Below are 15637 nucleotides of genomic sequence, written 5' to 3'. Positions count from 1 at the left end.
CGAACGGGTCCCGAGATACGCGAAGGACAGGCAAGACATACAGACAAGTTGAATGAATCATCTGGGACAGACGGCAGCATCAGACGTTTCAGCCAAACGGCCTTCTTCAGCTTACGCTGAAGAAAGTTAGCGGCTGAAGAAGGCTGTTTGGCTGAAAGGTCCGTTGCTGCTGTCTGTCCCAGATGATTCAATACACTTTTGAAAGGACATTTTAGTGTGCTGGCCCTTCTCTCCCTTAACCCATTGATACCTGATGCAGCATTTGTGTGTGTATCCCTTAAAGGGATACGCACACAAATGAGGGATATACACGCAAATGCTGCATCAGGTATCAATGGGTTAATCAGTCCTTGTTGGCCCTGCCTGCACCTAAGTTTTCTCATTATTATTAGTGTGCTCGTTATTGCTAAGTCTAGACATACAGACAGACCGTACTGTTATTATAAATGAGTTAAGATAGTATTATTATGGTATTATTATTATGAATAATATTATTGCTGTTTTTCTGGCTGCTTCCCTGTCTTACTGACTGTCTCTTTTTGACTGTTAGAGCTGATTGGCGGGAAGAGAGATATCTGGCAGAGGGGGGGAACATTGTCGAAATTAATTCTTCAGCAGAGGTGAGAAAAAATATCACTGTTGTATCACTGATGTTGCTACATACACACACAGACTCTCCCTGTCCTGATTCTGTCTTTATATCTTTCTCTATGGAAACAGAGAGACACCAATGGACCCAAAGTTCACCACTCTCAGCAGTGTGAAGAAGCATTCACACTTAAATACTTCAAGCATCATCAGAAAGTTCACACTGGAGAGAAACCCTACCAATGTGACCATTGTTGGAGCAGTTTCAGTTCCACAAGTAGACTAATGAATCATAAACGTATTCACATTGAAGAGAAACCCTACCGCTGTGACCAATGTGGGAGCACTTACAAAAGTGCACGTCACCTGATATCACACCAACGCAGTCACACTGGAGAGAAACCCTACCACTGTGACCAATGTGGGAGCAGATTCACTTACTCAAGTAGCCTAAACCAACATAAACGCATTCACACTGACGAGAAACCCTACCACTGTGACCAATGTGGGAGGAGTTTCAGACACACAAGTCACCTGAAAAGACATAAATACATTCACACTGGAGTACAACCCTACTGGTGTGACCAGTGTGGGAGCAGGTTCAGTCAGTTAGGTAAGCTAACAGCACATCGACGCATTCACACTGGAACAGGCTACTGGTGTTGACCGCTCTAAGAAAATGTTCACACATTCATCTAATCTGAAGAGACACTGCTGCATCTAGCCTCTTGAAGAGCGCCTCCACTGTCTGCAGGGGGAACAAGCTTCTCTCTGTAAAAGAAAAAAAAAGGATAGCAAAGGCTGATTGTGTGGAATTATGCTTATTTCTCAGCCATTAAGCTTGGCATTGGAATGTTAGTATGTATATGTAAACAACAATGTAATGTGTCATTACAAAGTAAATGATGTAGTTTGGATGGAGAGAGCTTGTGAAACTGTCATGGCCAAGTGTGTCATTTGTACTACAGCATAATACCATGGAACTAATGTCACCATTCATTTTTCTGACGCACCATAGAGATTGTTATATTTTGTATTTGAGATATATTGAATTTGCATATGGACACTGGACAGTACAGACAAAAGCAAAGCACTCAGTGTTTCAGGTGCCGGACAAACAGATGATCAGCAACAGGCAAAAGGTGGAGTCTGCACACTGCATAGAGACTTACTCCCAGTAGATTTATTGCCTGTATAACATTTCGGTCATTGCTTCATCAGAATGAAGCAGAAAGTGACAGAGCACTAATATAAATGGGTCACATCTCTCCACCAATTGGCGGAGGGAAAAACAGATCGGGTGAGTACAATCAACCAGAGAGTATATATACTGTAACAAAATGACACAACTCAAGAGTGCAACTTGCAATTAAATGAAGTAAAACGGGAATGTTTTAATTGGTGGAGAGATGACCAAAACGTTATACATGCAATAAGTATACTGGGGGGTAAGTAAGTCTCTGCTGCTACACAGTGTGCCGACTACTTTTTTGCCTGTTGTTAAACATGGGTAGTGACATCAACAAAGACAAGTTCATATGAATCCATGGCATAGATCTCACCTGGCTTCAACTCACTCCTCATCAGTGGCCTACTCTATATATCCCGCCTGTTTACTTTGTTCTGGCTGGCAGCAACACCAACCACATGAGGGCCCTCTGTCCCAGTGATTCAGATACACACCTATGGTTGTGCATGATGGAGTGTTTCCTACTTCTTGGTTGTACTTTAATGGTTATTTGTGGATGGGGTGGTGATTGACTGCTTGACTAGTATAATGGTAAATGCTGTAATCATCACCTTGCCCGTTTGCCTTGAGACTACAAGTATTGTGTGTAAGTGAGCACTGAGCAGTGTACACAATTTATTAATTGTAGTGCAAGAATCCTTACAAGACGCTAATTTATAATGTTGAATTTCGAATGTAATTGAATGTTTCTCTCTTATGTAGTACTCTATAATTTCAGCAGTGGTAGGCCTACCCCTCACCCCCTTGGTTAGAGTACTACTTCATTGTTTGTTAGGTACCTTGCTAATTGTTACGTGTTATTCTATACGTTAACTGGTTATTTTGGACTTTGCATAAACTGCTTTATTTTTTATTGTGTGTTTTATTGCTGATCTTATATGATGTGAGGGGAATGCATTATTATTACAGTGCACTCTTATAGTGGTCACCTTGGGACGGGTCAAATTGATCACTATAAGTGGATGCTCATTATAAAAAAAAATCTTTATTTCTCATGCTGATTACCATCTAATTGAGATTTGTATATTTATTATATGAATACAGTACATATAACAGACAGACAGACAGAGATTCCGCGATCTCTCAATATAGAGACACATGCACCAAGTAACACTGCTGTATCTCGTTGGCTCATTTTTGGCAGTTTGTAAGTAAAAAAAATAATGAAATTGCTGTAGTTTTAATTTTTTCCCCGTTCTCAGGTGTGACAAGGCCCAAAAATGATCACTGTAAGCGGAGTATTGATCACTATAAGCAAATTATTTAAACGGCATGTGTATAGGAATGATTCAGGACCTAGTCTCAACGCCAGACCCATGAGAGTTCTTACGCTGATACACTACGTTACTGCATGCTGCAGAGCTTTTTTTCATGTCATTTCTGCTCATTCATCAATATGCCAGTCGTTACTTTAGTTGTAGTACTCTGTTGCTTTTTGTATATATATAGAAAATAAAACCCCACAGAACAAAAACCGTCATAAACATTAAATACAATTTGTCAATTCAGATTAGTTAAACTGTGTGTAGAGGAATAAACGAGTTAAAGGATAACGCTCGCTGACGAATGTGTGTGCTTTGATTACTTCTAAATTGATCAAAAACTTCCAGTCAACACACTCAACTCCTAATATTTGATGTCATAATGATAATTATGCGCTTTTATTTTGAAGGCTAAATGGGTCCCATGTCTTCTTTTTAACGCCCGCCCTCCTCTGCCTCTGATTGGGTTGTGTTTAGGCATGATGATTGACGATTGGTTAAGGTTAGGTAAGAATATCAGGGTAAACCAATCGGGGGCAGAGCAGGGCCTGCAGCATAAATGTGATGATAGCATAGCCCTGATTGTCCTGAAAAAAGGAGGTTTATAAAATGGCTTTCTCAAATCAAGGCCTGCTCACAGCCCTGTGAGCAGGCCCTGCTGCTGGTAAGAGGATGCTCAGGGGGAGGCGTGAGAGCGTCCTTGTTGCTCCCTGCGTGGGCTGCCAGGGCTTTCACAGGCATCTGGGGGGTGCAGGTGCGGATGGGGACCTCACTCAGCGTTGTCTGCATCACTCTCTTGTCGTTCGGACTCTCCTCCAGGACAGCATTAAGGCCCTGTGGTGTGCTGTCCAGCTGGCCCTGCACCTTGTCCCTCCCTTGCTTCACCTTTTTCTTCAGTTTCTCTGAAAGCTTCTTCTTGGTGCCTGCCCTCGCTGGTTTTTTGTCCAGCTGACTGGCCTCCTTCTTCCATGATGTGCTGATGCATCCACCCATTTTCCACAAGCTAAGAAAAAACCTTCAAAAGTTCAAATCAGTAACTTTGTAAAAAGTTCCAACTTGTTCCAACCGATTAGCTCTCTACTAGGCTACTGCTTGTTCCTCTTGCGACCGCTCAGGACTAGAATGAGATCTCAACTGGCACCATCACTATTTATACTCTCATGCACTGTTCTGATTGGTCAGCCACAATTCGAATTTTTCCAACAGAAGAATGCACCAATCCCTGCTTAGTCTGCCGGAAATCAAAAGAAGAAGAAGAAGCGGCCGTTAGCACGAAAAAAAAAAAATCTACCTGGAAATCAGAAGAAGAAGAAGAAGAAGCAGCCGTTAGCACAAAAAAAAAAAAAATCTACCTGCCTGGCAAATTCAATGCTGATAAACCACCAGCGAAATGGTGTGCTTGGAGTATCTACTAGTACAACAGCGACTCGAGATATCCTGAACATAATCCTGGAGTATTTTTCATCCCATTCCCAAAACCCAGGGTAAAATAATATGAGAAATGGCTTCTTGGGATCGGGTTCGCTACCTACAGACTGTTGCTAGCTCGCTATGCTAACCTGCAGACCCGACCCTAGACAGGCATATTTATTCCTGTTTTATCTGTTTTTGACCATGGAACCGCCTTGGGTGAGTACCGGTATTTTATTTTTCCCTGAAGCTGTGTGAAGTGTACGTGTCAGTGTAGACTGTAGAAGCAGTGTAGTGTAATGTTATGTATTGTGCTTGTGGTAGGCAGCTAACGCTAGCTAACGCTAACGTTAGCTAACGCTAACGCTAACGTTAGCTTTCTCTTCAGGGTCATCTGTTAACTGTCCCAATAGCGTAATGTTGTGAAAAGAACGTTACTATGCATATTTGCGATCAAATAGCCTCAAATTAATTTTCCACGTCTTTATATCAGCGCCATGGTTGCATTAACCGCTCATGTTAATTGTGCCTGATTGCTTCCAAACATAGATACTAACGTTAAATAGCACTGCTGTAAACGGCTGTCACAAATTTAGCTAGTCGACAGCTACAAAGACAGTGATCACACTAGATGCTCACAAGTCATGTTTTGCAAGTCCAACTCAACTCAATTCTTTGAGCTAGAGTCCACAAGTCAAGTCACAAGTCTTTGGTAATCTGCTGTATGCCATGGTCTGCTTAGAACACTGCATAGCTAAAACGAAGGAATTCAAAGCATGTAGGTCTACTGTATCACTAGATCCTTTATTAAAAAAAATACAGTATCGGCATTGATTAGTTGACATTATTATTATTAGACATTCCTTAAGGCACTAAATTCAAATAAATAAATAAATAAAGATTGTTCACAAGTCCCAAATCTCAAGTCCAAGTCAAGTCTCAAGTCTTTGAGGACAAGTCTCAAGTCAAATCTCAACTCAGTGTGTGCACGACTAAAGAATTGTGGCTGCCTGCGTTCTGATCTGCTAGTAGTTCCCCTTCAAAGTGGACTGCAAAGGGTATTCAGCCATGTTAAGTAATATGGCTGAATACCCTGTGTAGTCCACTTCGCTGGGAACTACTAACAGATCGGAACGTCTCAAGTCCAAGTCCCCATCTCTGGATGACACTGATATATGATATTATTTTTAATCTCAATAAACAGATATTGTTGGAATACCAGCAGGCTTAGCTTTACCCCGGCTAGCCATTGTTAGCAATAACCGTTGATAAGAATAAGTCCATGATAAGAATGCACAGTATTTTGCGCATACAAACACCGTAGCAATATGCTCACAGATAGAAGTTAGATTAGATTTAATGATACACAAGTCAGGGTAGCCTGTTGCCTCAAAAAGCACAAGTCACTGGTCTGGACTCCTTGTTTGGGATAGGGTTCGAATCCCTGTGGTGACATTGCTTATTTTTGTGGCAACTATACAAATCCAAATCCCATATTATTTTCTCTCATCATAACACTGGCTGTGCTTTCAACATTTTAAATAGGGAAACATTTACATAATACCACGTGGCACCCGCTGAATATCGAACAAGACATTTATCTTTTTGTGAAATGTTTGCTCATGTGGAGAGAGAGACCTGGAAAGAGACTGAGACACACCGTGACAGAGAGACACACACCAGGAGACAGAGACTCACCAGGAGACAGCGAGTCTCACCAGGAGAGAGAAAGACACACCGAGTGCATGAGTTAGTGGGCACTGCATTTGCACATAATATAAATAACTAACTTGCTGTTAAGGTTAACACCAGCTAATGTTGGTAGTGGTACCATGAGTATGGCATGCATAGGCTAGCCATTTTTGTGGTCTGTAACATTGCTGATGTAATGAAATGTCAGGTGCAAATAAATAAAACCTAAAACCTTGGAGAAAAATAAACACTTGACAAAACGCACTTCGCTCTTAAAAAGGACCAGTGCACGCAGAAATTAAATGACTTGAAAACAGATATCAGTGCACTGTAATTAGGCGACACTAGATAGAGTGGCTGTAAGCCTGCCCATTTTTGAACCGCTCTCTCATCGGTGCTACGACCTGTCACTCATTCAATTTCAACCCGCCTTCAAAACTAGCAGTGGCTGTTAACTGGCACAGACTCACTTATGTAGTATGCGGAGCGCAGCGATTCAACATAATATTTGAGTCTGGGGAGAGACTATTCAGGACCAAGCTTTTTGATCAATATGTGGTTGATCACTATAAGCGGATTGCACTGGATTAGGCCTACTATAATTACATTTTTATCATACAGTTCACTAGAATGTTACATTGCTTTTAAATGCAACTAATAAAATAAAATACATTATTTGCATTTAGAATTACCCATGTTACTGAATTATAATTTATATTTGAATGGTTTAAACACACTGTCCAGATGGGGGCATTATTCTTTGTTTGGGCTATCAATGGTTTGGGCTTTTAATTTTGAATCACACTTCAGGGGAAATCATACGCATTTATTGCCACCCAAGATATCACACCATGTCATTACTTACAATAATATTAAAACATACAGTTGTGCAGGATTAGCTGCCCCCACAATACAGATTAGCGGTCTAATGGTTTGTTCAGGTCCGCCCAGTAGAATTCCTTATATCTCTACTCTGCATCACAACAGGGCTCACAAGTCTGCATCAATCTTTGTTAAGGGAATGGGGTTTCCTTGATTTGCACATCAATGTTGCAAAAGACAATTATATTTCTCAGTTGTAAATTAACTAGTAAATATTTTGTCCATTTATTATGCAAGAATTGACAGCCCTACAACTGATTCCACACGTGATATGTATTTTGAAACTATCTAACAATGCCAACAGAACATTTTTCACAAACAATAAACACGTTTTTTGCGTTAAGACAAGTGGATATCATTCAGGCAACAAGAGTGCAGAAAGCTGACAAACATCAGTCACCATATCAATATGGTTATTCACAAAAGGGAAAACTAAATCAAGAAGATGAGAAAATAACTGTCATAGCTACAACAGACAAGCTTCAGAATCATGAATGCTTAAGACTGGATATATTTTATGATTTTACACATGCAAGTTGTTACGTAACATGAACTTAAATAGTGTAGCTGAAATTGTGGATAAACTAACGTAGCTACTTGGCAATAGACTATGACAGTGGTTCCCAACCTTTTTTGTCTTATGTACCCCTTGAGCTGTTTTTCCATGACAATAGTACCCCTCACTCATGCATGTTGATGATCACATACAAGTAAATCTATACAAAATATATGTTTCACTGAACTGCCGGTGTTTGGGCTTTTTAGTTGTTTTTTGCCATTATCAGTAGCAGAACAGTGTAGCAGTTGACACTTGCCAGCAGAACTAGTTGTGGCACACACATCACATTTTAACAATGGGCTTATGAAATGACTTGGAATATATATATATATATATATTTATCATTTTGGAGGTAAATTGTATTCCCCAATCATTCCAAGTACCCCCTGCAAGCTGCTCAAGTACCCCTAGGGGTACACGTACCCCTGGTTGGGAATCACTGGACTATGATACTAACATGTCTTAAAGCATTGGGTTTTTCCAGTCCCCAACCAATCAGTCCTTTGAGTTCCTTCCTGTCAAAAAACCTCTGCCTTTCAAGCTGAGTTATACAATGCAGCAAGTGCAACACAATTAACAAAACAATTAAAACAAAAAATGTTTTTTGCAAACAAAAAGTCCACGGTTGCATCTCCAGTTGCGAGGCCTATTGGGATCGATTCTCGGAGTGAACTGTATGCTTGCTCTAGTGCAGGGGTTTTCAAAGTCTGAGAATGTGGGCCTCCCCTCAGATGAAGCCCCCCCCCCCCTTCATTATCATGTTATTTGATCTCATTGCCACTCAAATATGGTGTTGTCAAGATAGCCTGATATTGCTGTTTGACATACTTCAGACTACACCAGATGGAGAAGGTGAAGGCATGTATTTGTATCCGACTCTGGGAAAGTGGGGAAAACTGTGAAATTCCACAAATCTACTGTATCAATGAACTTTCGTTAACCAAATCACACATTTAGGCTATTCTATGTGATCTCCTTTTGATAACCAATGTAATATTTTTCACGTCCATTCACTGAGCCTCCCCTGAAACGGTTTGAACTGCCTCCCACTTTGAAAACCCCTCCTGGTTTTCCATCGACAACCTGTTACTTTTAAGAGGTGGAACTTATTCGATCTGAAACAGCGGGTGCAGAAACAGAGCTTTTTGTGCCTCATACAAATTCATTGTGAAGCAGAGACAGCTGTGAAGTTTCTTATGCCCCTAGAGACAGAATATAAAAGCGGTGAAATCACAAATCCCAGATCTACTGCAACTTCCCAAAATGTGTGTGTAGACTTCAGCCAAAGCGTGTGATGTTCCTCTCCGTGGTCCCAACCACCATCCCCGGCTCCTGGGGTAGCTCAGGTGTGGCTGAGGGGGCAGTAGTGGTGTGGTGTGGTGTGGGGGAGGAGGTGGCTAGCTCAGGAGGTCTGGTAGCACGTCTATCCTCTGCAGAACGTCCTCAGGCATACATAACACAGGATTCACTGGCTTTATCTGTTCATCACCAAGAAGAGCGAGACCTGCCACTCCAAACAGAGTGTGGAAAGGATCCACCTGTAAGAGAGAGAGAGAAGGCAACAGTAAACATTGTGTCCTCCCTCTGGGCCAATCGGTAACAAATGTGTCACCTTGCTCAGGCCCATCAGTGTTAAAGTGATAATACTTTTTTTTTCTAATTTTTTTGTGGTTAGCGCTCATTACTGTGGTGTTTCTGCTGCTTTTTTTTTGGGGTTAAATATGATTAACGCTATAGATGGTCATCTTCCCCTACAAACTCTGTCTGTCTGTGAAAGTCTGTATAGATGAAGATTATTCTTCACAGAGAGTAAAGCTCGCACACTGCAAGGCTCCAGTTGAGTGTTTTTATTTAACACCGATGGGTTAAATACATTTTAATATTTTTAAATATGTTAAATAAAAACACTCAACTGGAGCCTTGCAGTGTGCGAGCTTTACTCTCTTCCCTACTATTCCTGCCTCGAGCTCTGCACCTGCCCTATACAGGTTTGGATTGTGCATGTCTCGCCTTTTTTCATGTATTCTTCACAGAGATAAATATCAGAATGTGAAATGACAATGGACTTAAACCACAGAAAATCTGTGGGACAGTAAATTTGTGCAATGTCCAAAACGAAAGACCTAGATACTAAACTACTTTTCCATATAGTGGAGAAAACGCATGCAGGCAGGGAACAGCTGTGTTAGCTCACCATGTCTCCCGGTCTGTCTGCGAAACCTCCCGTCTCCTCATCCTGGCAGGCCAGGATGAAGGAGCGCAGCTTGGCCTTGTCGATCCAGTGGATCCTGCCGATGATCTTCAGAGAGGCCAAGACCCACCACGAGTAACACACATCCGGCAGCTGAGGGACACACACACACAACACACACACAGATGCTGCTCGGTCAGAAGCTTGGTGGAAGAACAACTAAATTCAAATTTGGATGCCATTTTTAGTTGATTAGTTGAATTATAAGTTTAACCACACAACAGGAGCGACAGTACGTAACATTTCAACCTACAGGTAACTAGGGGCGTTAAAAAAAAAGATTCATGTAAGAATCACGATTCTTATCTGCCACGATTCTGAATCGATTCACAACTCCCAAGAATTGATTATTTTTTCATGTTTATTTTTCTACAGTATTACTTTAACTTATTTTTCTTGAATCCACTGAGAGAACTGAGAAATACTAAGAAGTAACAAGTTTAGCATGCATAAATGTTACCTTTTGTCTTAGGTTTGCCTTTGTGTGTACTGTGTTTACATTATTGCAATCAGCTCATAAAATGTAAAACAAAAAACAATCTTATACACTTTATTCTACTTTCATGCCATAATTTGCTACACCGCCTTTCTTAGCACACAGCAGACTGGGTGTAGTAGATCCTGAAATCCCTGTGTGCTGAATCAGGAATCTTTTTGAATCGAAAATTGATTCACCCAGGAATCGGCATCGAATCGTGAGATACGCAAAGATCCACGCCCCTACAGGTAACCTAGGTAACTGACCTTCTCCGGTCGGCCGTTAAGGCCGCCGGACGGCAGCTGCCTCTCACAAAGCCACCAGCCCAGCAGGTCGGCGTTCACCTGGTGCAGCTGACCGGTGAGGGACAGGAAGCCGGTGCAGCAGTAAATCTGAAGGAGAGGAGGACAAACCGCTTTTGTTTGAGAGGCATTTTGAAGATGACCATGACATTATTCGTAGTAACTTCAGTATGTTTTCACACGTATCCCTCCTAGACACACATTCAGCCTGGTCAACAGAGATGCCGGGCAGCAGCGTCTCCTGGATCATTTTGGGGTTCAGCGCCTTGCTGTAAATGTAATAGCAGTTCAACCTCCACTCATCAGCCTACAGCTTGAACTGAGCACACCCCATCCAGTCAGCGTCAGGGACTGACAACCTTTCAGCAGCCGCACAGTGCTATTTTAAATGCACTCTCGATGTGTTTAACAGCGTTGGATACTCAGATTAACCAACATGTTCGTTTATCATTTCTTGTAGTCGGTTACTCGTTACCTTTTGAAATTACAATCTCATTACCTTGATTTTTCTCTCATACATGCTGATGGAATGAGACTGGCTTACTGTTTTAAAAACAGAGCAAGTCTTCCTTTGCATTTTAAATAATGATCAACAACACTTGGAAGCACAAGCACAAAAACACTAAGAGCAACGTAACGCGACTAGTTACTTTTAAGATAAGTAACAAAGTTAAATAATCACTTTAAAACAAGGATAGGTCGGAACCTAGCATATGGCCAGTGCGATAAAGCTTTCACGATCATCGGCACGCAAATTGGAACTTTCCCCAACTGTGGTGAATAATTCTCCAAATCCTCTGCCTGCTGCTTGTTCATTGCTGATGTGTAAGAGCACTATATTGTGTAAAGCCAATAGGACAGCATGCGGTGATGAAGTGAGTGGACGTACCTGGCCAGCATGAGACTCAGAGCCAGGCCTGCAGCCAAACCCTCCATCAAAGTTCATACAGGACAAGACAAACTCCACCGCTTTGTCAACATTTATCATGTCCATCTTGCCCTTGGAAAGAACAGAGGAGCAACAGTCATGCACAAATAATTCATTACTATATATTCAACCAATAGAAAAAAAAGGCAGTGCTGTTACAAATGATGCAACCTAAAGCTACACTGCACACATTGAAATGTGCTCACCAGTAACGCAAGAGTGGCAACCGCACAGAAGGAAAACCTGGTGTCTATTTCTCCTGTAAAGAGACAGAGATCAGTTACTGAATAACACAATATCATATGCTTGTAATAGTTGTATAACTTGTACAGCACACCTAAATTTAGTTAAATAGAAGACCTATAATCTCTTAACTGGGATTTTAGCTGACTTGTGTATTACAGAGGTATGCTGTGAAAAAATAAACCCATGATACCTATCAATTTGAAAAGAAGCACACATACTCAACTTCAGATTAAAACTTTGGGATATTTTCAATTATTTTAACCATGGTCCTAAAAAAATTCGGACTGTTCTCCAATTTTTCCATTCGGGAGCACATGTATCTCTTACATATCGTAACTAAGCCCTGCTCACCCCATTTGTCCCCTGCGAACGAGCCATCTTCCTGCTGCAGCCCTTTGACGTATTCCACCACCTTGTCCACATCAAGCACATCGACACTGTCGTACAAGCACAGAATCTGACGGAGAGATCGGACATGAAACAACAAAAACACAGTCAGAAGTCAGAACAGAACCCAGAGAGAATGTGAACACGGGAGTTGTAGAGAAATCAAGCTCCAGCTCCAGACCTGAAGCCAACAAATTGAGAAGTTTTGCTGCCAGCGTCAATAAAATAAAATAAAATGGTAAATGGTAAATGGCCTGCATTTATCCAAGGTCTTGCCCAAGGACACAACGACAGCAGCTGGGAGGGAGCGGGGATCGAGCCGCCAACCCTTGCGGCATTGGCCGACCCGCTCTACCTCCTGAGCTAAAGCCGCCCCCCCAAAAGATCTCCTGGATCATGAAGATGCTGCAGGGGGAAATAATTAAACTGAAATGCTCAGGCAGGAAGTGAGGCAGCTCTCGAGAATGAAATACCACTGAGATTTTTTTTTTTTTTTTACGGGTACTCTGAGGTTCAGGTAACTAGGTTTTACTGTAAACTAGACACAATAGGATATATGTGGTTCTCTCATTTGCTCATTCTAGAGGAGAACATATCACATCAAACTCTGAGTGTAACCTTGCTTATTGGCAAAAATAGCAGCACTTATTTCAATAATATTTAAATTTGTATACCTGGTTTAGCTAGATATCCCTTTAACTTGCACCAAAATACACTGTGGGGTGTGGTAGCAAGTGGTGACAATGATTAACTAATGTTAACTGTTCTTATTTGATGATTTGTTGGGAAGAAAATGATCAAAATACACTAATCCCCATTAATACGTACTTCTCGATCACATACACATGCATGATACATGTCTACAAGGGGTAAATGCTTGTTAACTCTTAAAAAACAATTATATGTACATAAAGGTATATTTAAAAGTATAGAGTACTGCAGAAGATATCACTTATATATCACAAATATATCACTTTAGGATAAGAAACCATAAAATTGTCAAATGTGCCTTATCTTGACTGTCTTTTGAATAAGCCGGTAAACACTGAAGTGCATTTAAACTGCAGTCACCTCAGTGTAAGACATTTTCAAAAATATTTGGGGGACAACTTTTGTCAAAAAAATGGGGGCATTTACACAATTTTGGGGGCACTTGATTTTGGGGGGCATTTTTGCCCTGGTCCCTGGCTAATTTACTACACTGAGTCACCTGCACAGCGCTGAGGGTGTAGAGCAGGTGGGGGTCGTGTCCGATGCTGGCGCTGACGCCTCCACACTCGTGCTGACAGGCCTTGATGAAGTCTGTGATCTCCTGACGGTTCATCCTGGGCAGCTGGTCCATCAGGTCCATCACCGTCAGCCCCCAGTAGATCCCACTCATCCTCAGGTACTCTGACAGCGTGTACTCCTGCACAGACACAGACAGGGACACTCATCCTCAGGTACTCTGACAGTGTGTACTCCTGCACAGACAGGGACAGGTACTCTGACAGTGTGTACTCCTGCACAGACAGGGACAGGTACTCTGACAGAATGTAATCCTGCACAGACACAGACATAGTTTAGGTACTCTGACAGCGTGTACTCCTTCACAGACACAGGTACTCTGACAGCGTGTACTCCTGCACAGACACAGACACTCTGAGAGCGTGTAATCCTTTACACAGACACAGACAGGGACAGGTACTCTGACAGTGTGTGCACAGATACAGGTACTCTTGACAGCGTGTACTCTCCTACACAGTCAATAAGTCAGTCAGTATTTATGCAGTCTTAATTAGACTAGTCTAAACTGAGAATCTAAGACCACCAGTCTATGGCTTAGACTACTCTTAAACTAAGTTTATTCGACTAGCCAGGGTTTACTCACGTAGTCGTCTTTTTTGGAGCCGTAGGCAGCGATGTAGTCCGCATGTTTGTCCAACAGGAGCGAGTTAGGAGCGTCATGTTTGACGACAACATCTTTCACTTGGGTCCCCTGAGGGTAAAAACACAGAGACAGGTCGCAAATTGTGAGTAGCGCTACTTTGATGCACTAACTTATGTTGCAGCGTGCATGTCATATATCCATTGACGGGAGATGACACTGAGTTCATGACACCAAGATGAAACCTTTAGGCTTTAGCCGTCTTGTTGACAGGTTGTGTTGTAAACGAGCTAGCTAGCGGCTAACGTCAAGGCTAGCTAGTTTTTACCCACATAACCAGCTGTCTTTCACATAATTGACGGTCAAATCTTTAACAAATGAAGACAGTGCACAATTCAAAGACCTGCGACTATGACCTATCGTACACACTACAAATAACAATGGCATTAAAACGGGTTTGTTAAACAGTACTGGGCCGGTTACCATTCTGCAATTTTTCTCATGATGATCTGGCGTCGCACTTTTCTACGTCATATCAGGTGGCCGGTGACGCTGGTAATCACCATCACCCCCTGTCTGTCTGTCTGTCTGTCTGTCTGTCTGTCTGTCTGTCTGTCTGTCTGTCTGTCTGTCTGTCTGTCTGTCTGTCTGTCTGTGCGAGCATTTTTCGGTTGAAAAGACGTTTAAAAAACGTTTAGGGTCAACGTTGAAAAAACGTGCAAGGAAGGTTTGAAAGTGAAAGTTTTTTCACCCACTATTTGCAGACGTTTATTGAACGTTCAGATTTAGACCATATTTCACCAGGTTCTTAAATTAAAAATTCAGCAGCGCACGAACCCCGCTTTCCCACATTCAAGGCAGCCCGCTTAACGCGCTGAGCTATACATTTCCTTATACTCTATAGAGAGCTGGGCACATATATACTCTATCTCGCACACAACTTGTAGACTACATGATTGTCGACGATCGGGAGTTATTTTATGTGATGTGTACGAGACTATTATATTAATGTAACAGACTAAAATTATGTTGTGTGTGTGTGTTGTCTATAGGCTGTAGCCTATGGCTTCAGAGGTTACTTCATTTAACACCAGAGACTGAGGAGGTACACAGAGCCTTGTATACAGTCTGTTACAATAACATAGCGTTCCGCACTTGGTGCAGACCGGTGCAGACTTGCTTTGGTCTAGTCTAGTCAGTCACGGTTAGTATAGCTAGCAATTAAGTACTTGCGCATGCACGTTGCGGCAGGAACTGAATTCATTATTTTATAGTATTGCGCTAAACTATTAACCATAGTTGTGTCCTGGAAGCTTTTTGCTGGCACCACATAGCCTATATAGTCCCATATTTATGATATTTCATGTGACATAAAATGCGTTGAAATGTAGTTTTCGTATAGACCAGATTTCAACGCTCAGTTACACAATAAAATGGACAAATGCCAATCCACACACTATCAATATTGCCTCTATTCCAAGCTACAACAAATGTTTTAACAATATGATGAACCAAATTGTGTTTTTTTACACGTTG

The 15637-nt window shown here is 41.7% G+C and overlaps 1 protein-coding gene across 1 annotated transcript; it reads right to left on the bottom strand.

The window, feature by feature from the left end:
- Window positions 1-7038: 7038 nt before the first annotated feature.
- On the bottom strand, window positions 7039-14599 carry rabggtb (Rab geranylgeranyltransferase subunit beta). The gene is made up of 9 exons (XM_083653331.1): window positions 14585-14599; window positions 14105-14212; window positions 13445-13642; window positions 12199-12304; window positions 11808-11860; window positions 11563-11673; window positions 10638-10763; window positions 9837-9986; window positions 7039-9180 (listed from the first exon to the last, which is right to left on the bottom strand). The coding sequence occupies exons 1-9, from the start codon at window positions 14585-14587 to the stop codon at window positions 9040-9042; spliced, it is 996 nt and encodes a 331-aa protein (XP_083509457.1). The 5' UTR covers window positions 14588-14599; the 3' UTR covers window positions 7039-9039.
- Window positions 14600-15637: the final 1038 nt, after the last annotated feature.

This window comes from Poromitra crassiceps, assembly GCF_964638095.1.
Source record: "Poromitra crassiceps genome assembly, chromosome: 17".
In the NCBI taxonomy this organism is placed as follows: domain Eukaryota; kingdom Metazoa; phylum Chordata; class Actinopteri; order Beryciformes; family Melamphaidae; genus Poromitra; species Poromitra crassiceps.
The sequence above is the reverse complement of the archived record's forward strand: the minus strand, read 5'-3'. Positions and strand labels throughout refer to the sequence as shown.